General features: G+C 50.1%; 1 protein-coding gene across 1 annotated transcript; it reads left to right on the plus strand.

Annotated features, from left to right (window-relative positions):
- Positions 1-23,536: 23,536 nt before the first annotated feature.
- Positions 23,537-25,254, plus strand: ZNRF4 (zinc and ring finger 4). The gene is made up of 2 exons (XM_061424811.1): positions 23,537-23,552; positions 23,625-25,254. Exons 1-2 carry the CDS (start codon positions 23,537-23,539, stop codon positions 25,151-25,153), a joined length of 1,545 nt encoding a protein of 514 aa, XP_061280795.1. The 3' UTR covers positions 25,154-25,254.
- Positions 25,255-25,680: the final 426 nt, after the last annotated feature.

A 25,680-nucleotide genomic window follows, 5' to 3' on the forward strand; every position in this document is an offset into this window, starting at 1 on the left:
TTTGTTTAATTGATTTGCTCTGAATTGGCTGTCTTTCTGGATAGTCAGGAAGATCCCCTGGAGGAAGGCATGGAAACCTACTCCAATATTCTTGCCTAGAGAATTCTATGGAAACCCACTCCAGCATTCTTGCCTAGAGAATTCTATGGACAGAGGAACCTGGTGGGCTACAGTCCACGGGGTTGCAAAGAGTCAGACATGACTGGGGTGACTTAGCACGCGTTGGATAGTCCCAACTGGTGGGTGGAATCAGGAAGCTTGCCCTGGGTGCTTGCTGATTGCCACCCCCTCCCCAGACTGGGGACAGAAAGAGCTAGAACCAGATACTTCCAATCCCCAAGTGTCAAGAGCTGAGTTAGAGGGCATGGCTAGGTTTGGTGCAGAGCTGAGAGCACTGTACAGGGAATCTAACAGACTTGGGTTCAAATCCCTGCTTGGCCACTCATCCACTGTGACCTTAGGCAAGCCCTTTGGCCCCGTGTGCCTTAGTTTTCCTATCTGTGTAAACAGGAAGGCAATAGTATCTAGCTCATAGGGCTGTTACCAGGAGTTAATACATGAACAGCAGGAACTTTTACTGTAAAGGGCCGGAAGGTCAACGTTTTCAGCTCTGTGGGCCATATAATCCACTCTGCCATTGTTATTCAAAGCAACCATAAATGACTTGTAAATGAATGGAGTGGCTGTGTGCCAATAAAACTTTATTTATAGACACTGAAATTTGAATTTCATGTCATTTTTGTGTGTCTCAAAATATTATCCTTTTATTTTTTTCCCCAACCATTTAAAAACCTGCAAAACAGGTGTTGGGTCACTATTTGACCCCAGGCTGACTCTTGACGTATATAGAACATTTACAGTAGTATTTAGCACATAGGAAAGTGCTCAATAAATGCTGGTACTATTGTTATTGTTTTTAATCTGGAGGTTATAAAGGGGATCTCAGAGATGGGGTGTGATAGCACAGAAGGACCTCGAATAACCATTTGACAAATGAGACTGCTCCTCTTCCCAGTCTTGTGACCTAGAGACAGCAATTTCACCTCTCTGAGCCTCAGTCTCCCTATCTATACAATGGGTTTGGCATTCCTCCCTTAGAGGCAAAGTGATGGCTCATCCATCCACCTCTTTCCATGACGGTGATACTCTGCTCTCTTTCAGGCTTCCAGACCTTTCTTCATGCTGGTCTCTGCTCCCAGAATACACTCTCCGAACTCACCCATTGCCTCTGTCTCATCCTTGGGGGCTAGCACTGAGACTGTCTCCTCCAAGAAACCTTTGATGACCCTCCCATCATGGATCGGGGACCTTCTCTGGGCTCCCCCAGGGTCCTATGCGTCCCTCTCACCCTTCACAGCACATATGACACCAAGCTGGGAGCACTGGTACTGCTCTAAGAGATCTCAAGGCTGTGTGTTTTTTGCATACAAGACTGGGCAAAAAAGGGACACCAAAAATGTGTGTGGAATGTAATGTTTTTCTCCCAATTCACAATCTTCTCTTACCTTCAGCTCCTTCTTCTATCCTTCTTTCTCTCCCAGAAACCCCTCAGGGCCCAGAGCCATTGCAGCTTCTCTTGCTTCCTATGGCAGACAGACCCTAATCTGGTTCTCATGGTTTCTGCCTCCTGACACCCATACCTTTGTGTGGCCGCCTCCCTTTGTGTGTGGGTAGGTATTGTGATCTGTTTCTAAGTGATAGAGTGCGGCAGAGGTGACAGGATGTCACTTCAGTGATTATGCTTCTCATTTAAGATTTTTTTCCTGCTAGCAGACTTGCCACTCTTTTTTTCTCTTCCTGGCAAACAGACATTTTGAGTATAGTCTATGAATGGGGTCATGTGGCAAGGAACTGTAGGTGGCCTCTAAAAGCTGAGAGTGACATCCAGCTGACAGTCAGCAAGGAGTCAGGGACCTCAAGCTTACAGCCATGAGGAAATGAGTCCTGCCAACAACTGCAGGAGCTTAGAAGCTGATCCTTCCCCCAACTGAGCCTTTGGTGAACTGTTGACCCAGGGACACCAAAATTGCAGCTAAGTCGTGCTTGGGTTTCTGACTCAGAGGAACTGTGAGATAGTAGTTATGTTCTTTGAAGCTGCTATGTTTGTGGGTACTTTGTTACATAGCAATAGCTGACTGATACACTTTCACTTAGGCATTTCCTGCAGGGCTCTTCTGCATATCATGTAATATCCAGGGAACTCTATATTCACCATCCAGCCTCTGTGAGTACCACTCTAATGAGGTTCAGGGTCATAGGGTGGTGTGTGGCTGCACTGGGGCTCTTGCAGGCAAGGCTGACTGGGTAGCAACAGCCAGAAAGGGTGGCTAAGGACATAATGCCCACCATCCCTAGAACTGTGGGGTCCAGGCCACCTGCCCCTGGGGCAGAGAAGGCAGTAGGCCTAGGAAACTGCATCCTGGGCATCGGCTCTTCTGCTATTTCCAGAGCTGTTGGGCTGTGTCCCACTTTGGACAAGAGGTTGTAGTGTGGGATCATAATAAGTATGGGTGGATTATAAATCATCGTTTGTTGGCTCAGACAGGGTATTGAATGACACTGAAGAGAGAGAAAATTCATTCTCTTAAAGTTGTTTTGGAATCCTTTTAGAGTCACACTGGTCTAAAACAGTAGCCACTAGTTACCCATGGCTATTTAAATTAATCAAAATAAAGTAAAATTTGATGGAAATTTTAATTTTACTTTCAATTTTAATTTCAAAGAGATACTTGTACGTCCATGTTGACAGCAGCATTAGGGCACAGCCCCAGTGTCCATCAGCAAATGAATGGATACACAACTTGTGGTCCATCCATACAATGGACTGTTATTCTACCTTAAAAAGAGTGAATGGAGGAAGCAGCACCAACGTATATACACTCTCATGTGTAAGATGGATAGCTGGTGAGAAGCTGCTGTATAACACAGGGAGCCCAGGCTGGCATTCAGTGATGACCTAGAAGGGTGGGATGGGGAGAGGGGAGGGAGGCTCAAGAGAGAGGGCATATATGTATAATTATGGCTGATTCGAGTTGATGTATGGCAGAAACTAACACAACATTGTAAAAGCTAGAGAAGAAAAAAAAAAAGATTCTGATACCTGCTACAACATGGGTGAAACTTGAGGCCATAATGCTCAAATAAGTCAGTGACAATTCCACTAATGTGAGGACCTAGAGGAAGAAGCCAGACCCATAGAAACAGGAAATAGATGGTGGGGGCAGGGGCTGGGGGAGGGGGTGGAGTTTCGGTGTTTCACGGGGACAGAGTTTCAGTCTGGGAAGATGAGGAAGTCCAGGAGATGGATGACAGGGATGTTCACATGGTGATGTAAAGGTACTTAATGCCACTGAACCCTGCACTTAAAAGTGGCTAAAATGGTAAATTTTTTGTGTATTTTACCACAATTTTAAAGTAAATTTAGATAATTAAAATGTACTCCCAGAGTTGCACTGAACACATCTCAGTGCACACCTTAGCTGCTCAGAAGCCACACCAAACCTTGGTGGTTCCCATGTCAGACACGAAATCTATCATCACAGAAAGTTTGAGTAAGAGTGCTTTAATACCTTCTTACATATACTCATTTTCCTTTTTCTAAAAAAAAAAATGTATTTATTTTGGCCACACATCATGACATGAAGGATCTTAGTTCCCTGCTCAGTCGTGTGAGATTCTTTGGGACCCCCCCATGGACTATAGCCCACTAGGCTCCTCTGTTCATGGAATTTTTCAGGCAGGAATACTGGAGCTGGTTGCCATTTCCTACTCCAGGGGGTCAGGGATTGAACCTGCGTCTCCTACATTGACAGAGGGATTCTTTACCTCTGAGCCATCTAGGAAGCCCCAGGGAAGTCCCCTGATTTTCCTTTTAAAGAGCAGGGAGGCCTCCCGCTCACAGCCTGGGGCGCAGGACAGGCAGAAGTTAACAATTGAGTTTTGTTTTTCACTGTAGATCCCCAACTGTTCCCCACACAGCAGCCAGAGGGCGCCTGTGAGCACCAGAGTCAGGCTCCGCCCCTCCTCTGCCCACAGCCCTCCACGGCTCCCACCTCCTTGTGGGTAAAAGCCCAATCCTCACCCAGGGCCCACAAGCCCCACCTGCCCCGTCCCCTCCCTGCCCTCAGCTCCTTCTCTCCTTGCTTACTCAGCTCTCCTTGCTTACGTGGGCCTCCTGGCTGTTCCTTCAAGACACCAGGCATGGTCCTGCCCCAGGACATTAGTACCAGCTATGGTCTCTGCTGGCAAGATGTCTCAACAGAAACCTACATGACTCCTTTCACCTCTTGTGAGTTTTTGCTCAAGGGTCTCTTGGGTGAAGCCCTCATTTTCATTCTAGTTAAAAATTGCAGCATTTACTCTGAATTTAGAGAGAACTCCTACCGCTTCTCCTTGGCCTTCAGTCTTTCCCAGCATCAGGGTCTTTTCCAGTGAGCTGGCTCTTCACATCAGGCGGCCAAAGGATTGGAGCTTCAGCTTTATTAGCATCAGTCCTTCCAATGAATATTCAGAGTTGAGGGTGGCAGAGGAATGAGACGGTTGGATGGCATCACCAACTCAGTGGACATGAACTTGAGCAAACTCCAGGGGATAGTGGAGGACAGGGCAGCCTGGCAGGCTGCAGTCCATGGAGTTGCAAAAGAGTCAGACACAACAGTGACTGAACAACGACCACCTATCCTGCCTTCCAGACCAAAGCCTGGGACCCAGAATCTGGAGCTCTCTGAACAGTGCCCCTTGGGGTGGGGAGAATCTAGAACACCCTGGCCTGCCCACGACCTTGTCCTCAGCCTGGCCCATCCCCAGCTGGCTCTGCCCTCCTCCCTCCAGGAGCTCAGAAATTCACCCGGCACAGATGCCAGACGGGAAAATTAATTGGGCCTTGCTAGGGCTGCTTTCCCCGCTCCCCGTCAATAACAGCCGTAAAGCGGGATTTATGCAGCAGTGCTGGCTCCGGATGGAAACAGGGAGGAGGGGCAACATTCTAGAAAAGTCAGTCCCTCTCCGCGGGAACAGGCGGCAGCTGGGATTCCGGGACCAAAGCCTCCTTCCTGCTGTCTTTCTAGAGGTCGCACCTTTCCCTGAAGTGGGTGGGCGGGTGGGTGGGAGAGAGGAAGATGTCCTCTCCCACCCCAGTCATTGGTCAGAAACCACTTACCTAAATATATTCCACATTTATAAGCACCTACTGTGTGCCAACTGTTTGGGGGACAGTCATGGTTTTAATTTGGAGTTAGGGAATATTTTTTATGTCTATTTTAACCAACAGGGAAACTTGCACAGAGAGGTTAAGCAACTTGCTTAGGGATGCACAGCTGCTGCTCTCACACTCACCCCTGATTTAGGAGTTTGTGGGGACTAGGATGCAACAAAGGTAATGCAGGCAGTCAAGGAAGATGTGACCAGCCAGTTAGGGGACACCAGGAACACCCTGTCCTCATCACCACTGTGGCTGAGGGACCCAACTTGTACACCTCCCTCTAGGCTCCGCACAGTCACAGGCTGATTTAACTGAGGGCTGCTGGCTACAGCTAGAGCTGTTGAATGGAACCTGCTTTGAAACCTTTGCATATGCTGATCCTTTGGTCTCTGTTGCTTTCTTCCCTTCTGCCTTCTGGGAAGGAGCTCTTCTAGGCATCCCTGAGCAGTAGAGTGGCCTATGCATTCAAATCCTGGCTCTGCTGTGTGACCTTGGGGAGGTGTATTCCCCTCTCTGGCTCAGCTTTCTCATCTGAAAAGTGGAGCTAACAGCTGTGGCATTATGAAGACTCATGGAGCAACTACAGATAGTGGAGCTTTCAGCCCTGACCAAGCACTCAGCAAATGGGGGAGGGGGGCGAGGGCGGAGGGACTATTTGACTTCTGTTCTCACTGCTTTTATGTCGCCCTCTGGCTGCAGAGAGAGATGATGAGGCCCGCTGCATATTTCTCTCCCTGAACCCTTTCCGCAGTCCCCGGACCAAATCCAGCGGTCTCTCTCTCCTGCAGGCACTGCGGGGACGGTTTTGATGGACATGTTTTTTGCACGGAAAAAAACTGGAGGATTTGTATTTTGCCAAAAGTGTCAGCAGAGAGAAAATATTTCCCGCGTCTCTGGCGAGTGTTGATGTGTAAGAGCCAGTGCCTTGGTGGGAAAGTGGGGGCTCCACGAAAGGGAAACCAGCTGCCCCAGCTCCCACCCCAGCATCCTTTTCAGCCTCTAACTCACCTTCTCCAAGCCTGGCTCCTCACCCACTCCTCTCTCATCTCTGCCTGCTTTCTCCCCTGGAGAGTCCCATTTTCTCCCCCAGACCCCTCACCTCTCTCTCCCCACTCAGTGACTCTGGAAGAAGGAAATGAGGCTAGAGCTATGATTTGAAAAATCAGGAGTTTGCCTGGAGAAGGGGGTGAATGGGAGGAGCCCTCCAGGCAGAGAAATGGGAGGAGCCCTCCAGGCAGAGAGGTGCTGGCACGGGCAAAGGCCCTGGGGCAGGACCCGGCCTGCCGTGCTGGAGGAACAGCGAGGAGCCTGTGTGGAGTAGAGTGGTCCAGAGGGAGGAGCGGAGGGCAGTGAGGGACCAGGCAGGTGGTGCAGAGCCTTGTGGGTTACTGGGAAGACTTGGGCTTTTTACCCGGGGAGAGGTTGGACCCCGGAGGGCCAAGACTGGAGGAGGGGTGGGGTCTGACAGGTGCTCAAGGGCGCCCTCTGGCTGCTGCGGGGAGGACTGACGGTGAGGAGGACTGCATTTTATTCAAGGGGCGCTGCTACTGCTGCTGCTGAGTTGCTTCAGTCGTGTCCGACTCTGTGTGACCCCATAGACGGCAGCCCACCAGGTTCCCCCGTCCCTGGGATTCTCCAGGCAAGATCACTGGAGTGGGTTGCCATTTCTTTCTCCAGTGCATGAAAGTGAAAAGTGAAAGTGAAGTCGCTCAGTCATGTCCGACCCTCAGCGACCCCATAGACCGCAGCCTTCCAGGCTCCTCCGTCCACGGGATTCTCCAGGCAGGAGTACCGGAGTGGGGTGCCATAAGCAGTTCCAAATCCGGAAATGTACGTCAAGGCTGTATATTGTCACCCTGCTTATTTAACTTCTATGCAGAGTAGATCATGAGAAACGCTGGGCTGGAAGAAGCACAAGCTGGAATCAAGATTGCCGGGAGAAATATTAATAACCTCAGATATGCAGATGACACCACACTTATGGCAGAAAACGAAGACGAACTAAAGAGCCTCTTGATGAAAGTGAAAGAGGAGAATGAAAAAGCTGGCTTAAAGCTCAACATTCAGAAAACTAAGATCATGATGGCATCTGGTCCCATCACTTCATGGCAAATAGATGGGGAAACAATGGAAACAGTGAGAGACTTTATATTTTGGGCTCCAGAATCACTGCAGTTGGTGACTGCAGCCTTGAAATTATAAAACAGTTGCTCCTTGGAAGAAAAGCTATGACCAACCTAGACAGCAATTAAAAAGCTTTGCCATTACTTTGCCAACAAAGGTCCGTCTAGTCAAAGGTATAGTTTTTCCAGTGGTCGTGTATGGTTGTGAGAGTTGGACTGTGAAGAAAGCTGAGCACCAAAGAATTGATGCTTTTGAACTGTGGTTTTGGAGAAGATTCTTGAGAGACCCTTGAACTGCAAGAAGATCCAACCAGTCCATCCTAAAGGAAATCAGTCCTGAATATTCGTTGGAAGGACTGATGCTGAAGCTGAAACTCCAATACTTTGGCTACATGATGTGAAGAACTGACTCATTTGTAAAGACCCTGATGCTGGGAAAGATTGAGGGAGGGAGAAGAAGGGGACAACAGAGGATGAGATGGTTGGATGGCATCACCGACTCAATGGACATGAGTTTGAGTAAACTCTGGGAGTTGGTGATAGACAGGGAGGCCTGAAGTGCTGCAGTCCATGGGGTCGCAAAGAGTCAGACACAACTGAGCAACTGAACTAAACTGAGGGAGCCCTGGGAGGATGTTGAGCAGGAGAGGGTTGTGGTTCCCTTTATGTGTAAATAGATCCCTCTAGGAAATGGTTGGAGGGGAGCAGAGTGGAGGCATGGAGACCAAGGAAGAGAGCCCGGGCCACCCACTCTGGCTTGAGGGCAGAAGGATAAGGAACAAACAGCCTGGAAACAGAGGGAAGGGTGGGCGGCGTCCAGTGAAATTCAAAATAAGCCGAACTCTGGCACTTCCCTGGCGGTCCAGTGGTTAAGACTCTGAGCTTCCACTGTGGGTTTGATCCCTGGTGGGGAAACTAAGATCTCACAAGGCATGTGGTATGACCAGAAAAAGGAAAAAACCCACCACCACCACAACAAAAACAAACAGTCTCTGCCCCCATTCCAAAGTGACAGAGAGTGATGTCCACTCACCTTCACTTTGGCATTGAAGGGCAGATGACTGGAAACTGCCAGAAGCCCACCACAGGGGTGGATGACTCCTGCTTCTTGGATAAGGGGAGATTATACAGCCGTGAAAAAGGATGAGATCAACTATGTGAGCAGCTGTGGACTGATGTTGGGGACACAAGCTGCAGGACTATGACACAGGCAGAGAAAGCTCTGGAAGCATCTGCATCAGAAAGTCATCAGGGAGGGCACCCAAAGCAAGGGGTTTTATTTTATTTTGTTTTATTCTTCCTTTTTAAAACTGAAGTGAAATTTATATCACAAAATTAACCAATCTGGCAGCGTTTAACATATTGCCAGTATTGTATCCCCTCTCTCTAGTTCCAAACATTTTCATCACCCCAAAAGAAAACGCAGTACCCCCCAACATAGTGTTGCTTCTTAAATATAAAAATATTTTTACTGTAGTGAAGTACACATAAAATACACAAGGTGTTCCTTGATGGAACATTCTTCCAGTCTCTGTCTCCCATCTTCGCGTGGCTGTCTTCTGTCTGGGTCTCTATGCTCTCTTCTTTTTTTGTTTTTGTTTTATTAATTGTTATTTTACATTTGAGTATAGTTGATTAAGGGGTTTCCCAGGTGGCTCAGTGGGTAAAGAACCTGCCTGCAATGCAGGAGATGCAGGAGATATGGGTTCAATTCCTGGGGTCAGGAAGATCCCCTGGAGGAGAGCATGGCAACCCATTCCAGTATTCTTGCCTGGAGAATTCCATGAACAGAGGAGCCTGGCGGGCTACAGTTCATGGGGTCACAAAGAGTCAGACATGACCGAAGTGACTGAGCACCCATGCACACATCGGCTACAGTTCATGGGGTCACAAAGAGTCATGACCGAAGTGACTGAGCACCCGTGCACACATGAGCACTCACATAGTGAGTGTTAGTTTCACAATTTTGTGTTAGTTTCAGCTGTACAACAAAGTGATTCAATGATACATATATACATGTATCTGCTGCTGCTGCTGCTGCTAAGTCGCTTCAGTCGTGTCCGACTCTGTGCCACCCCATAGACGGCAACCCACCAGGTTCCCCCGTTCCTGGGATTCTCCAGGCAAGAACACTGGAGCGGGTTACCATTTCCTTCTCCAATGCATGAAAGTGAAAAGTGAAAGGGAAGTCGCTCAGTCATGTCCGACTCTTAGCGACCCCGTGGACTGCAGCCTACCAGGCTCCTCTGGCCATGAGATTCTCCAGGCAAGAGTACTGGAGTGGGGTGCCATTGCCTTCTCCATACATGTATCTATTCTTTTTCAAATTATTTTCCTATTTTGGTTATTGCAGAGTATTGAGGAGAGTTCTGTGTGCTATACAGTAGGTCCTTGTTGGTTATCTATTTTAATAAAGCAGTGCATACATGTCAATCCTAAACGCCCAGTCTGTCCCTGTCCCTCTCCTTTCCCCCCCGGTAATCATGTTTGTTCTCTAAGTCTATTTCTGCTTTGTAAATAAGTTTGTATTATTATCTTAGATTCTGCACAGAGGTAATATCATACGATATTTTTCTTCCTCTGACTCACTTAGTATGATCATCCCTCGGTCCATCTATGTAGCTGCAAATGGCATGATTTCATTCTTTTTAATGGCTGAGTCTCTATTCTTTTTTATATGGGTAACAGTCATTGAATTTAGGGTTCACCATAGATGCAGGATGATTTCATTCATCCTTAACTAATTACATCTGCTGAAAGGTGATTTCCAAATAAGGTGACATTCTGGGGTTCTGGGTGGACATGAATTTGGGGAGGACACTGTTCACCCCACCACACTATGTAAGGGACCACATTCATGGGTTACATTAAGATGAGGACATCTTTGTGGACATATTATTCTGTCTCCCACCTTATACATCCTTTCCTGCCCTTTGCCTTCTCAAAGGCATGGATCCCCATTGCCTTAGAATAGAACAGAAACTCCCTGGAGTTCACAGGGCTCTGCCTGGTCCAGAATCTTATCCTCCTTCCAGATCCCTCCCCCCATCTCACTCTATCTCCATTATGTTCGTCACACAGATCACATTTGTTCCTGCCTCAGAGCCTTTGCACTGGCTGTGGTCTCTTCCTGGAATGCTCTTTCTAACCCTAGATTTTCTCACTCACTTAGAACTCAAAGTTCACCTCTTCAGAGATGCATTCCCAAGCCACCTGGGCTAAATCTCAGCTCCCCCACCCTACTCCCTTCCCTCACCTTTTCAGTTCAGTTGGTTCAGTCTCTCAGTCGTGTCCAACTCTTTGCGACCCCATGGACTGCAGCACCCCAGGCCTCCCTGTCCATCACCAACTCCTGGAGTTTACTCAAATTCATGTCCATTGAGTCAGTGATGCCATCCAATCATCTCATCCTCTGTCATCCCCTTCTCCTCCTACCTTCAATCTTTCCCAGCATCAGGGTCTTTTCCAATGAGTCAGTTCTTCGCATCAGATGGCCAAAGTATTGGAATTTCAGCTTCAACATCAGTCCTTCCAATGAATATTCAGGACTGATTTCCTTTAGGATGGACTGGTTGGATCTCCTTGCAGTCCAAGAGACTCTCAAGAGTCTTCTCCAACACCACAGTTCAAAAGCATCAATTCTTTGGCACTCAGCTTTCTTTATAGTCCAACTCTCACATCCATACATGACTACTGGAACAACCATGGCCTTGACTAGACGGACCTTTGTTGGCAAAGTAATGTCTCTGTTTTTTAATATGCTGCCTAGGTTGGTCATAACTTTTCTTTCAAAGTCCTTCAGTTTCCATTCTCACCTCTGTTTGTCCTCCCCTCAGCCGCCAGAGGGTGCCCGTGAGCACCCATCAGGCTCCTCCCCTCCTCCACCCTTGGTCCTCCAGGGTCCCACCTCCTTGGGGTAAAAACTCAAGTCCTCCCAGTGCCCCACAAGGCCCTGCTTCACCTGCTCCTGTCCCTCTCTGCCCTCCCCTGGCTCACTCCGCTCCAGACACAGGTGCTTCCTTACTGTTCTTCCAACACACCAGGTACAGTCCTGCCCCAGGGCCTTTGCATGGACTGTGTCCTCTGCCTAGAATGCTGTTCCCCAGACCCAGCGTGGCTCTGTCCCTCACCTCCCTCAAGTGTCAGCTCTGATACCAGCTCTTCGGTGAGCCCCTTGTAACTTCACCCTCCTCCAACCCTGACACACTATACCTTCTCCCTGCTTCTTTGTTCTCTTCATAGCATTGATTTCCCAACACACCACACAATTATTTATAGTGTTTCTTGCTTGTTGCTCATTCTCCCCGCTAGACATGAGCCCTGAGAGGGCGGGGTCTGGGTCTGTCCTGGGTCTGTCTTGGCTCAGACTAGACCACTGGAGCCAAGATACTGTCACATTTGGTAAATTGCAAGCAGGCAGCTCCTGATGCTGCAGTGCCAAAGATGGGCAGGGACGTGATAGGAACTTACCTGGGCTCCCTCTTGACAGCCAGGGCTGTGCTCAGACTTGAAGGAATGGGAACCCTCCTTGCCCTTCTCTGTGTTTCAGTTTCAACAAAAAAAGAGATCTTGAGGTCACTGGGGGCGTTTCTGAGTTCCTTCAGTTATACCCTGCATGGAGTCCCTAACCAAACCATTTCTTGGCTTTGAGCCTTCATATGTAAAGTGCAGGGCTGAAAAAAGGAGTAAATTCTGAGCATGAGGTGGGTGGTAACCATTGGTCTCCTTTGATGCTCCATCCCCAGCTCCCAGGACAGAGCCCAGAGCTCAACAGACAGTAATATAGCCTCCTCATGATAGCTAAACTGATTGAGCACCTACTGTATACCTGGCCCCACAGTGAGAACATTATCAGGATTTTAGATCTAACTTAAACTTTGAAGAAACCCTATGATATAGGATACTATTATTTTCTCTGTCTTGCAAATGGGAAACTGGGACTCAGAGAGGTGAAGACAGTCACCCCAGATCACACAGCCAAGAAATTGTCAAGGCTGAATTGGGCCAGATCTCTCTGATCTCAAGTCTGTGTTCTAAACTGCCACACTCTCCAGCCCTGAGAAACATCTGTTGAATGAATAAATGAGTGTTGATCGATCCTTTTGGAAGGGGGAGGGCACTCATGGCCGCTTTCCGTAATGACACGGGGGCCTCGAGTTCCCCTCCTCCCAAGTGTAAGGTTATGCCCAGACCCATTGCCACCCCCTACATCTTCCTGACACAGCTGCCACCTCGCAAGGAGGCAGCCAGGGAAATGCATTCCTCCACTTAACCCAGAGCAAAATCTCCCGATCTCCTTGAGACCCCTCCAGCAGGGGAAGGAATGAAGAAAGACAGGAGAGGACATGAGGGGATGGAAGGTGAGGGGGAGGGGAGGGCAAACTCCCCCATGTGTCCCCTGGCAGCCTCCTTTAAAAACAAAACATAAAAGAACAAGAGGACTGCGTGTGTGTGCGTGCACGCACACATCTATGAAATATTTAGGGGGCGCCCAGTGTGTTTATGGCTGTAATTAATCTTGTGTCTCGTTGGCGGAGAGCAAAACGTTAAGAAATTATTTTCCGGGGCCTGGGTGAAGTGCGGGCTGGCAAGGCTCCTTTCCCGAGATGGAGGCTGTGGAGGTAGAGGGTAGGGAGGATGGGGATCTGGGGTAAGCTTGTGGCCCTGGACTGTGGCCTCAGGAAACTTCTCCTAAACTCCCCCTCCCCCATTATAGCACCCAGGAAGTTTCCAGCCTGGCTGGTGTCCCTTGTACTCCGGGCCAAGTGCTTGCCCTTTTTTTTTTTTTTTTTGGTTTTTGTTGGTTATTTCATTCGTCTTTATAGCTTTATGGTTTGTTGCTGTTGTTCAGTTGCTCAGTCGTGTCCAACTCTTTGTGACCCCATGCACTGCAGCACACCAGGCTTCCCTGTCCTTCACCATATCCTGGAGCTTGCTCAAAACTCGTGTCCATTGAGTCGGTGATGCCATCCACCCACCTCATCCTCTGTTGTTCCTTTCTCCTCCTGCCCTCAATCTTTCCCAGCATCGGGGTCTTTTCCAATGACTCGGCTCTTCACATCAGGTGGCCAATGTATTGGAGCTTCCGCGTCAGCATCAATCGTTCCAATGACTATCTAGGGTTGATTTCCTTTAGGATTGACTGGTTTGATCTCCTTGCTGTTCTAAGGACTCTCAAGAGTCTTCTCCAGCCCCATAGTTCAAAAGCATCAATTCTTCGGTGCTCAGCCTTCTTTATGGTCCAACTCTCACATCCATACATAACTACTCGAAACACCATAGCTTTCTTACTTACGCATGAGGTATAGCTTCCATACAGTAAAATACAAACACTTGAGATGTGAGTGGGATGTGTTTTCAGGCAGGTGCACATCACCCCCAGAGTTTCTCTTGGGTCCCTTTGTAACTTCTCCCTACTCCCTCTCTTCCCCACCTCTAGCCCCACCCCTTTTTAAGCAATCACCAATCTGATTTGGTTCACCCTGCTTTAGTTTGTAGTTTGTGGGTAGCATTCTTCTTTCTGGCTTCCCTGTCTTTGCCTGTCTCAGTGCTTCGTTTCTCTGCACGGCTGAGGAATGTTCTTTGGTTCACATGGACCATGATTTGCTTATCCACTTGCCTGTTGATGGACAGTTTGGTGGTTTCCAGTTTGAGGTTGCTCTCAATCTTGCTCCTGAGCAAATCCCTAGGTGTGGAATTGCTGGATCACTAGGGGCTTCCCAGGTGTTGCTAATGGTAAAGTACCCACCTGTCAATCCCTGGGTGGGGAAGATCCCCTGAAGGAGGACACAGCAACCCCCTCCAGTGTTCTTGCCTGGAGAATCCCATGGATGGAGGAACCTGGCGGGCTACAGTCCAAGCGGTTGCAAAGAGTCGGACACAACTCAGGCTACTTAGCACACATGCAGGGGAGGTGTATATTTCACATTTTAAGAAGTTAGTTTGAATTTTGGAAATGTGATGACAGGACATGCAAAGCTGGGGGTGGAGCATATATTTACATCTGGGAGACAACTCAGTCCCAAGAAGGGGAGGTTGAGGACAGCCTGTGTGTCTGGGGAGTGGCAGAGCTGGGACTCGAACCCAGGCTGTCTGTGTCAGGCATGTCACCCATGGGCTACATTCTGCCAAACTGGGATAAACGCGTGTGGCGTCTTAGTGTCTCTCTCTTTCGCATCTTGGCTGTGAGCAGCTCTGATTCTGCTTGAGGGCCAGGTGTCCAGTAGGTGCTTAATAAATGCAAACAGAAGCTGAGACGAGAGTCGTGATTCTGGTTGCAAAATATCTCACTCCTTCCTGAGTTGGAAGCCCCAGTGGCTCCCCAGTGCCTTCAGGATAAAGCTTAAATTCCGAAATGCAGCCTACAGGTCCATTCCAATTCTGACCCTATTCCTCTTCCCGCTGTGCCAGCCTTCTTGCTGCTTGTGGAATACCCACACATGGTCCTGCCACAGGGCCTTTGCATCTGCCATTGCCTCTGCCTGGAATGCTCCATGCTTGACTTACCCATGGGCAGTTCCTCCTCTTCCTTCAGGTCTCAGCTCAAAAGTCACCTCCTCAGGACTTCCCTGGTGCTCTATGGTTAAAACTCCACACTCCCAGTGCAGGGGGCCTGGATTTGATCCCTAGTCTGGGAGCATGGATCCCACTTACTGCAACTAGAGAAGCCCATGGACCACAGTGAGCACCCCACAGCATAACAAAGACCCAGAACAGCCAAAACAGGAAAAAGTCATCTCCTCCAGGAAGCCCTCCCTGACTTCCTTGTCTAAACCAGCTCCACCCAGTCCCCTCTGTGGTATGTATCACCCTGTGATTTCCTCTCTCTAGTTCTTTTTCTTCTTTGAATTTCTACAATACATTAATTTACTTAGAAAACTTTTTACACAGTTACATAATGCTTGCTGTCACCTGATTCTGAGCACACACTCCATGTGTCATGAATCATCTAAACTTTATTTTGGGGCTGTGCTGGGTCTTTGTTGCTGCTCAGGCTTTTCTCTAGTTGTGGTGAATGGGGGCTACTTTAGTTGTGGTGCGTGGGTTTCTTGTTGCAGTGGCTTCTTTTATTGTGGAGCACGGGCTCTAGGGTGTGTGGGCTCCAGTAGTTACGGTAATGGGCTCAGTCATTGTCGCTCCCAGGCTCTACAGCACAGGCTCAATAGTTGTGGTGCTTGGGCTTAGTTGGTCTGTGGTATGTGAGGTCTTCCTGAATCAGGGATCGAACCTGAGTCTCCTGCACTGGGAGGCAGATTCTTTACCATGGAACCACCAGGGAAACTCTTAATTCATCTAAACTTTTCAAGAACTCTCTGCGTTGGGTAATGTTGGTATTTCCATTTATAGATGAGGAAATTGAGGCCCGGAGAGTCTCGGGCCTCAGGTCCAGGAGGCCTCTGTGCTCCGGGGGTGTGCACCTGTGGTCTGCTGCCCCCACAGGACTGGCCTGAGCCACCCTCAGCTGTGTGCCTGGTTGGTCTTAGCACAAGGTACGGCTCAGCGTGGTGGATAAACAGCTCCAACTTTCAAAACATTTATGTACGTACTCTTTAGCAGCACCCCAAGGCATGTGGGGTCTTAGTTCCCTGGCCAGGGATTGAACCCACATCCCCTGCAGATGGGAGCATGGGTTCTTAACCACTGGACCCCTGGGGACATCCCAAACAGCCCCTGCTTTTTACAGATGAAGCAGCAGAAGTCCCAGGAGTAGATAACTTGCCTTGTGGCAGGGCTAACTTTAAAATTGCTTCTTGGACCTGCTAACCCCATGTCCTGTACCATCCCCAGAGCCCCCCAGACTGTGAGCCCCAGAGCCTTGGAGGAGGCTTGGCGGGTGCTAGCTCAGACGGCGAACAGATGCTCGCTATTTTAAACCCACTGTTTAACTCATTAAGACAGCTGTTTCCCATCCCCAAAGTCGGTGGAATTAGAATTAAATTCATTCCAGAATTAAACACACACATACATACACACGCGCATACCCGCCACCATTTGGAGGCAAAACTTGTTAGCATTTAGGCAAGCTGTGCCTTCGAGCCTGGGGACGGGGCTGGGCTTCCGCCTGACAAGTTAGATCATGGCCCAGCGGTTGCCAGCTGGGCTGGTGGCCAGGATGGCCTGAGGGCCCAGATTCCTGTGTGTACCCAGGCTTCTACCGTTAGAGTCCAGCTGCCAACTGGATGCCCCCCACTCTCCACCTACCCCCACACACACCCCTGGCCCTGCCTGACCCCTCAGACCCAGGGGCACCAAGACAAAGCTCAGCATTTGCACTTGAACTGACTTTCCCTTCTGGGACCCCATCTCCCCCTGCCGCTCACATCTGAGACAGATCTCACCTGTCCTTCCTTCTCTCCCTTCACTTACATCCAAACGGTCAGGACTCACTGGTGATGCCACTTCCAGGCAGCTACTTGCCCTACTGCTACTGCACCAGTCCAAGCCTCCATTACCTCCAGCCTGCATGACTGTTCTTGCCTCCTTCCTAGGCTCCTGGCTTCCACTCTTACTCCCAACCAGCTGTTTTCCCTCAGCAACCAAAGGGATTTGCTAGTTCCTCACTTTCATGCATTGGAGAAGGAAATGGCAACCCACTCTAGTGTTCTTGCCTGGAGAATCCCAGGGACTCAGGAGCCTGGTGGGCTGCCGTCTATGGGGTCGCACAGAGTCGGACACGACTGAATCGACTTAGCAGCAGCAGCAGCAGCAGCAGCAGCAATCGGTTATGCCACTCTCTCACTTAAAATCCTCCAATGCAGGGCTGTCCAAAAGAACTTTCTGTGACCGATGGAATGTTCCAGACCTGTGTCACCAAACATGGTCACTCACAGGTGGCTACAGAACAGTTGAAATGTGGCATGTATGCGTGAGGAAGGAAATTTTTAATGTTTTTTTATGTTTTTAATATTTTAATGTTAATTTTTAAATGTCTCATTTTAATGCATTGAAATAAGCCCAGGTTGCTGGTAGCTGCCATATCAGTCAGTGCAGGACTGAAGGTCCATCAGCTGTTAGTGGCCTGCCCAGATACCCTGGGTCCTCACCATTTTCTCTGCACTGCTGGCTGGCATCCCAGCCCAGATGCTCTGCCTGAGCCTGCTTTGCTCATGGCAGGCGAGGAGTGTCTAAAGAGTTCATGCCATCCCCTCCGGCAGCCCCCAGCCAATGGTCGGCAGGAGCGGGAGTGTACATATCCCAGCTCCCTCGTCCCTCGTGCTACGCAACTTTGCAGTTCATGCTTGGCAGAGGCCCCAGTGGGACTGAGCCCGCTCTGCCCACCACAGCCACCTAATCGCGAATGCACCCTGGACAGGCTCCCTCCCACCCCTCTCATTCTCCCTGACTCCTCCTGGGGCTTCCTGCTTGCATCCCAAACCTTGTCTCAGGGCTACCTGCTGTTCCGCCTCCCGTCTCTTCCTTCCTCCTCCTTCCTCTCCTCCTCCTTCTTAGTGCCTTAAGCCTCTTTTTAAAAAATGTTTTGTTTCAGAATAATTTTATTTTATTATTTTTATTTATTTATTTTTGGCTGTGCGGGGTCTTCGTTGTCACCCGTGGGCTTTCTCCAATTGTGGCACATGGGATCTCTCCGGACAAGGGGTAGAACTGGTGTTCCCTGCATCCGGCAGGAAGCAGAGAGTTCCTACATTTTCTCCACCCAGCTTCCCCTCCTGTTAACGTGATATATTGCCTGGTAGGATGATCAAAACCAGGAATTAGTACAGGCAGAAAATCATAAACAGACCTACAGACCTCATTTGAATTTCAGTAGTTTTTTCTGGGAGTGTCCCCTTCCTGGTCCAGGACACCAGCCAGAGTCACTCATTTCATCTCATCATCACATTGCCTAGCATCCTTCATGCCAGAATAGTTCCTCAGTCTTTCCATGTCTTCCACGACCTCGAAATTTGTGAAGAACACTGGCCAGGATTTTGCAGAGGGTCTCTCAACTTGGGTCTGTCTGATGTCAGCTCATGGTTGGACTGGGATTGTGTGTTTCTCCCCAGAATCCCCCAGGGGGCTGATGTTGCATCCTCCTTGGTGTAGGATATCAGGAGACTCCAGAAGTTGCTGGGTCTCATCGGCAGTGATGTCATGATCACATGGTCAGGACATGTGACTCCCCTCTCCCCCGGAAAATTACCTTCTTACCTTTCAAATTTGTAAATATCTTAAGAGAGGTCTTTGGCAGTGTATAACCATTCTGTTTCTCCTTAAACATTCACCCAACCATTCTAGCATTTCTCCCATTGATTTGATATGTCCTCTACATACAAATGAGTTCCATTCCAAGAGCCCATTCATAAGTCCAATGAACTCATAAGTCCAATAAAGTTAGCCTAAAGTGTCAGTCACTCAGTCATGTCCGACCCTTTGCAACCCCATAGACTGTATAGCCCACCAGGCTCCTCTGTCCAGGGAATTCTCCAGGCAAGAATACTGGAGTGGGTTGCCATTTGCTTCTCCAGGGAATCTTCCTGACCCAGGGATCAACCTGGGTCTGCTGCATTGTGGGTGGATTCTTTACTGTCTGAGCCACCAGGGAAGCCCAAGTTAGCCTAGGTACTTCACTAATACAATCAGCTATGTAGTATTGTAATACGGTTTACACAAATAACACATAAACGAACAAACACCAAAAATAAAGAAAACACTTTTAATCTTACAGTACAGTACCTTGAAAGTACAGTAGCACAGTACAATCAATGCGTGGCACGCAGGGGCAGGCATCGAGTAAAGAGGCAAGAAGGGTTACTGACTGGAGGAGCTAGAGAAGGTGGGAGATGGGAGAGCGGAAGGATCGTCAGCGATAGGAGATGGAGGGGCAGGTTGCAGCGTCACTCACGCCTGACGTTGATGGCACAGCTTCTGGTTCCTTGTGGATTCAACTCTATCTACCCTCCTGAAAAAAACAATCCAGCGATGTCTTGGTAGTAGCTCTTTTTTTTCTTTCTTCATCATAGATGACACGGCAGCTGCTGGATTGCAACCTGAATGGCTGTTGCAGCTTCCGTGTACTGTTCTGCACTTGGTCCTGTGCTTCCAAAAATGAACAGAGCCTCCTGAAATAAAGAAAACCCCTTACCATCTCCTGCGCCGCGAATCCCTTCGGTTCTTCAGCTGCTGCTTCCTCTTGTTGCTCCACTCCCTCAATTATTTTCACTTTTGTTTCCATCGTTATCACTTGGCACTTCTTAGCGGTACCAGCTACATCACTACTGCTTTTACACTTGCTTCCGGACATCCAGAAAGTGAAAGTGTTAGTTACTCAGTCGTGTCTGACTCTCTGTGATCCCATGGACTACAGCCCACCAACTCCTCTATCCAGGGAATTCTCCAGGCAAGAATACTGGAGTGGGTTGCCATTTCCTTCTCGAGATCATCTTCCCCACCCAGGGATCTAACCTGGGTCTCCCATATTGTGGGCAGATTCTTAACCAACTAAGCCACCAGGGAAGCTTCCAGACATCCTGGGCATGAAATAAAGATGCTGTACTCTCTACTTTCTACTGTAAAGTACACAAAAGTGCAACGACTTATAGAGGATGCTCTCACATGACAGTGTACACCAAACAGGTGAGCTAAACTATGTGATTGGACCTGCAAACACCCGTTTGCGTCTTTGAAATGTAGCAGCTCAAAGGTTCGTATGTAGGGGACTTACTGTACTTGTTACGGCAGCCCTAAAAATCTCTGTTTATTAACTGCCCATCTTTGGAGATCTCTGGCTTGAACTTTTCCCTATCATGCACCTGTTCCTTTGTTTACCAAATACTCCTTAAATATCGACATTTTATCTTTCCTTAAGAAGATTGTTGAGTCATAAACAAAAAACCTGTATCACTTGCCTCAAAGGGAAGGGACCCACAAGAAGTAAAGATACAGAAAACAAAATGATGCCTCAAAATGTCAATGGGGAAGGGAAGGAACTTCCCTGGTAATTCAGTCATTAAGACTCTGCGCTTGTGATGCAGAGGTACTCAAGTTCAATTCCTGGTTGGAGAGCTGGGGTCCCACATGTCACATGGCGTGGTCAGAAAGTAAAAAAGAAAAAAAAAAGTGCCCATGGAACCAAGGACCTGTATCTTAGGAAAATTAGCCATTGCCAGAAAGAGATTAAAGACAGTAGCACCAAACAAAACTTGCTCCAAGTAAGCCCCAGGGGAAGGCATTGTTGGAGAGTGATGTCCCTCACCCCCATGACGAGCTCCATTCAAGGACACCTCCCCTTTGACCTTCCTGCCCACTCACTCATTCAGGGGTATAACCCCCTGTTATCCTCTCTCTGTCCCATTCGCCAGTCCCTCCCCTGGTTCTCCCGCTGCCTCCGTGGCTTCTCCACCTCTCCTTGTCTCTCCCACCCACCCTGCATCCAACAACCAGAGGGTTCTTTCAAAAACACAAATCTTTCTTTCTTTCAGGAGTCATACGTGAATTCACTCCCATCGTAAGAAGATTCAAACAGTGCAGAAATACAGAGATCAGAAACGAGAAATATGATCTGACCATGTCCTGCCTCTATTCTGATTTTTTCTAAGGCTTCTCATCAGTCTCTGTGTAAATTTTAAAGTCAGCGACATTCAAGGTTTGGGTCGGGTCCTGCTCTTTCCCCTCTCTCTCCCATCCTTCAATAAGACCCTCTTCTTAGTCACTCTGCCGGCTTGCCGTATCCAACCATTCAACTCTCACTCACTCCCTCACTCACTCTCACCGCAGGCCCTTTGCACATGCCCTTTGCATTCCCAGCATGTTGTTCTCCACCCCCTCAACTCCAACTTCATCCTTCCTCGCCCTTCGGTCTCAATGTGCTGACACCTTGTGTCTGGTTGACCTCACCCAGACGTGGGCCCTAGGGACAAGGATTCCAACTGTGCTTTCATTTCTACCCCTGCCATGACCAGGGGCTCCCTCACAGTTGTGGAGGCTGGAAGTCCAAAATCAAGGTATCAGCAGGGTCTGTTCCTTCCTGCTGCCTCAGAGGGAGAATCTGTTTCCCACCTCCCTCCTAGCGTCTGGTGGTTGCTAGCTACCCTCGACATTCCTTGGCTAGTAGTCACATCACTGAAATCTCTCCCTCTGTTGTCACATGGTCTTTGGTCTGTTTGACTCCTGTGTCTCTTCTCTATCATTGGCTGAGGGCTGCTCTGGGAAGTATTAAACCAACAGAGACAATGTAAGGAATTAAGTAGCCAGCCTGGTGAAATGTGGTTGAAGAGAGAGAATTCTGTTCCCAGCAGAGGAAACAAACAGCATTTGCAAAGTTCTAGAGGTTAGTAAATCATGATGTATTCGCAGCATTGAAGAGCATTTGAGGGGCTTCCCTGGTGGTGCAGTTGGATAAGAATATGTCTGCCAATGCAGGGGACACGGGTTCAATTCCTGGTTTAGGAAGATCCCATATGCCTCAGAGCAGCTAAGCCCGTGTGCCACAACTATTGAACCTGTGCTCTAGAGCCCATGTGCCACAGTGGAGACCACCCACATTGAGCCCGTGCTCTGCAACAAGAGAAGCCACTGCAATGAGAAGTGTGTCCAGCACAGCAAACAGTAGCCCTTGCTCACCACAACTAGAGAAAGCCCGTGCAAAGCAATGAAGACCCAGCGCAGCCAAAAACAGTAAAATTTTTAAAAATAAAATTATTGAGGTTTTGGAGACCGGCAGGGGCTTGACCATGGAGAGCTGTGTCAGACACAGAAAAGAACTTGGATTTCAAGAGGGTAGTGGGGAGTCATCGGAGAGTTTAGAGCATGGGAGAGACCACAGGATTAAACTTTAGAAATATGCTTGACTGCCATGTGGTGATGTACTGAAAGTGTTGTGAACTGGAGGCAAGTCTGCTATGGGAGAATGAAAAATTCAGACCCTAGGGGCTTCCCTGGTGGCTCAAATGGTAAAGAATCTACCTGCAACGCAGGAGACCTGGGTTTGATCCCTGGGTCAGGAAGATCCCCTGGAGAAGGGAATGGCAACCCACTCCAGTATTCTTGCCTGGGAAATCCCATGGACAGAGGAGCCTGGCGGGGTGCAGTCCATGGGGTCATGACTGGACACGACTGAGCAACTAACACACACATGGTGAACGTCAATCAGGCATCATCTCATTTAATTTTCTCACCACGGACCCTATGAGGCACGTTGCTCATTGTTACACCCATCTGAAAGATCTGGACGCTAGAGCCCAGAGAGCTTCAGTGACTTACCTGGTCTCGCATAAGCTTGTTAATGACAGAGCAATGATTCAGGGCTTGAGTAGATTGCCCAGCCAGGTGACAGACTCACAGTGGGAGATCTGGGATAAAGAGTTGGGAGGGGACATGAGGCTGATGGCCAGCGCTCTGGATGAGGGACAGTTGGAGACCCGGATAGAGAGGAAGATCTAAGCTGAGAGAATAAAGCTGGTTCAGGTGGTCTCCGGGACCTAATGCCTGACGATCCGAGGTGGAGCTGATGTAATCATAATAAAAATCAAGTGCACAATAAGTGTAATGCACTCGAATCATCCTGAAACCATCCCCCCATCCCCAGTGCACAGAAAACTTGTCTCCATGAAACGGGTGTGTACGGCTGTGGTGTAGTCAGTTGTGTCTGACTCTGTGACCCCATGGACTGTAGCCCACCAGGCTCCTCTGTCCGTGGGATTCTTCAGGCAGGAAGACTGGAGTGGATTGCCATGTCCTACCCCGGGAATCTTCCCTACCCAGGGATTGAACCCATGTCACTGGTGAGCAGATTCTTTACCACAGGCACCGCCTGGGAAGCCCCTGGAAACAGGTCCCTGGTGTCAAAACGGTTGGGGACGGCTGGTCTCCCAAGTGATGGGGACTTGGGTCACCCGCTCCTGCTAGCCCAGCCCTGACATTGCACTTCTCCCACCCCTCCCATCAAGTCAGTTAGACCCTGAAGACATAAGAACTGAGACCTGAAGGGTAAGAAAAAGCCGGCCACGGGGAGATAGGATCTTTCAGACTGAGGCACAGACTATGCAAAGGCCCTGGCGCAGGATTGTGCTGGGTGTGTTCACGGAAGAACATCAAGGAGATCTGTGTGTCTGGAGCAGAGTGAGCAAGGGGGAGTGAGGGAGGGAGGAGGTCTGGGATTTGGGCTTTAAAACCTCATGGGCAGAGGGTGCCCTGAACAAGTCTAAGTCCCCTGGGAATCTCGAAATGGGTGAACATTGACTCCCTTCTTCAGTGGGTCTCTAGGAGGCTTGGGGAGATGATGATGGCAGAATGTCAGTGAGAAGGCTGGATCCATGCCATGGTGGGGAGCGTGGGCTGGCAAACCACTCTGTGGCACCCCTGAGCTTTACCCTTACAAGGTCCAGGAGCTAGGGATGTGCTGAGACTTCTAGAAGTTTTTTCCAAGGTTGCCCAGCGCCCAGGTCAGAGCCCCAGGAATTCTGTCTTGGCAGGGGGTGGAGGGACTGGATGTAACAGGACGATGTCACAGAGCCTGGGGGCATCTAGAACCCTGGGGGCTCCTGGTCTCAGTGTCATCTGCCAGGAAGGCCCCCTGGGTAGGTTATCTCCTCCTGGGACCAGCCTTCAAGGACAGAATGTGATCCTGGCTGTAGGGCCACCAGGGTCCCCGCTGCTCTGCTCAGCTGCCTCTGAGCCACCTTTTCAAGTTCACCTCCATTCCCTCCCCGGCCACGGGTCCCCTGGGAGGCCCTGGAGATGCCCAGAGGCCTCCCATTGGCAGTCCCCAGTGGGACCTAGCTCCACGCCGCTGCTGGAGAAGGCCGGGCCAGCCATGGGGCAGCAGCAGCCAGCTGTGGCCCTGGGGGCAGTCAGGATCTCGCTGATGCTGCTGGGGCTGCTTGCTCCCTCGCAGGCGGTGGTGCGGGCCGTGGTGGATGGCAACTCGAGCATGGTGGACTTTGCAGATATGCCAGCCCTGTTTGGGGCGCCCCTGGCCCCCGGGGGCGTGCGAGGCTACCTGATGGAGGCCAAGCCAGCCAACGCATGCCATCCCATCCAGGGCCCACGGCCGGGCAACGGCTCCCTGGGTGCCATCGTGCTGATCCGCCGCTACGACTGCACGTTCGACCTCAAGGTGCTGCACGCCCAGCGGGCCGGCTTTGAGGCGGCCATTGTGCACAATGTGCGTTCCGACGACCTGGTGCGCATGGCACACGTGTATGAGGACCTGCGGCAGCAGATCGCCATCCCATCAGTGTTCGTGGGCGAGGCTGCTTCCCAGGACCTGCGGGTCATCACGCGCTGTGACAAGGCGGCCCACGTCGTCCTGCTGCCCGACTACCCGCCCCACCCGGACCTGGACTGCCACCCGGTGCTGGCCGTCTCCTGGGTGCTGGGCCGTGCCCTGGCCCTGCTCACCAGCGCTGTCTTTGTCCTGCAGCGTCTGTGGCGTTGGCTCTGGAGCTGGCGGGCCAGCGGGCAGGCAGTCAAGGCACAGGCCACCCAGAGGGCTCAGGTGCGCACCTTCACCAGGTGTAACGACCTCTGCGCCATCTGCCTGGATGAGTACGAGGAAGGCGACCGCCTCAAGGTCCTGCCCTGCTCCCATACCTACCACTGCAAGTGCATCGACCCCTGGTTCTCCCAGGTTGTCCGGCGCTCCTGCCCCATGTGCAAGCAGTCAGTGGCCGGCACGGAGGACAGCTCTGACTCCACCGTCGACAGCCACGGGGACGAGGAAGATTCCTCGCTGTCTGGCCGCCACACGCCGACCTGGCTTGTCCAGGCCCGGCTGCGCTCCCGGAGGCTGGCTCTGCTGACCCGAGCCACCTCCCGGCGCCACTGTAGTGCCACCTCTGTGGGGGAGGCCGATGCCAGTGCGCCCTTGGAGGGGCCCCCAGAACGCCACTGAGACCCGCCAGCCCCAGACTGGTAGAGATCTGGGCGGGCAGGGTGGAAGGAAGGCATGTTTTTAGCCTGGAGACTAGATAATAAAGTGGGTTTGAAAGTGGATTCTCCCCCTGGCTACTCTGGGGCTGCCCAGTCCCTCATGCCGTCCGTCTGGCAAGTCCCAGCTGAGCCCAAGGCTGGCTCCTGGTATCTGAGGGTGAGTTAGGGGATGTGGGGGTGGGAGGGTGGTCTTCTCAGGGACGTTATGTACCTCATCTCCATGGTGGCCCTGTGACGGGGCCACCATGCCTCAGTTCAAATCCTGGGTTCACAGGGCCTGATTCCTAATATTCGCTTTCATTTAAACCTTAAAAAACAATAAACTTGTTACTTTGGAATAATTTTAGCTTTACAGGAAAATTGCAAAGTGGCTCTGGACAGTTCCCATGGACCCCTCACCCAGCTTTCCCTGAGCGTTGACATTTTACATCAGCATAGCATTTTTTCTTTTTAACGTTTTGAGTTTTTGGCCACTGAGTATGTGGGACC

The sequence above is a fragment of the Bos javanicus genome, chromosome 7 (genome assembly GCF_032452875.1).
Source record: "Bos javanicus breed banteng chromosome 7, ARS-OSU_banteng_1.0, whole genome shotgun sequence".
NCBI classification, from domain to species: domain Eukaryota; kingdom Metazoa; phylum Chordata; class Mammalia; order Artiodactyla; family Bovidae; genus Bos; species Bos javanicus.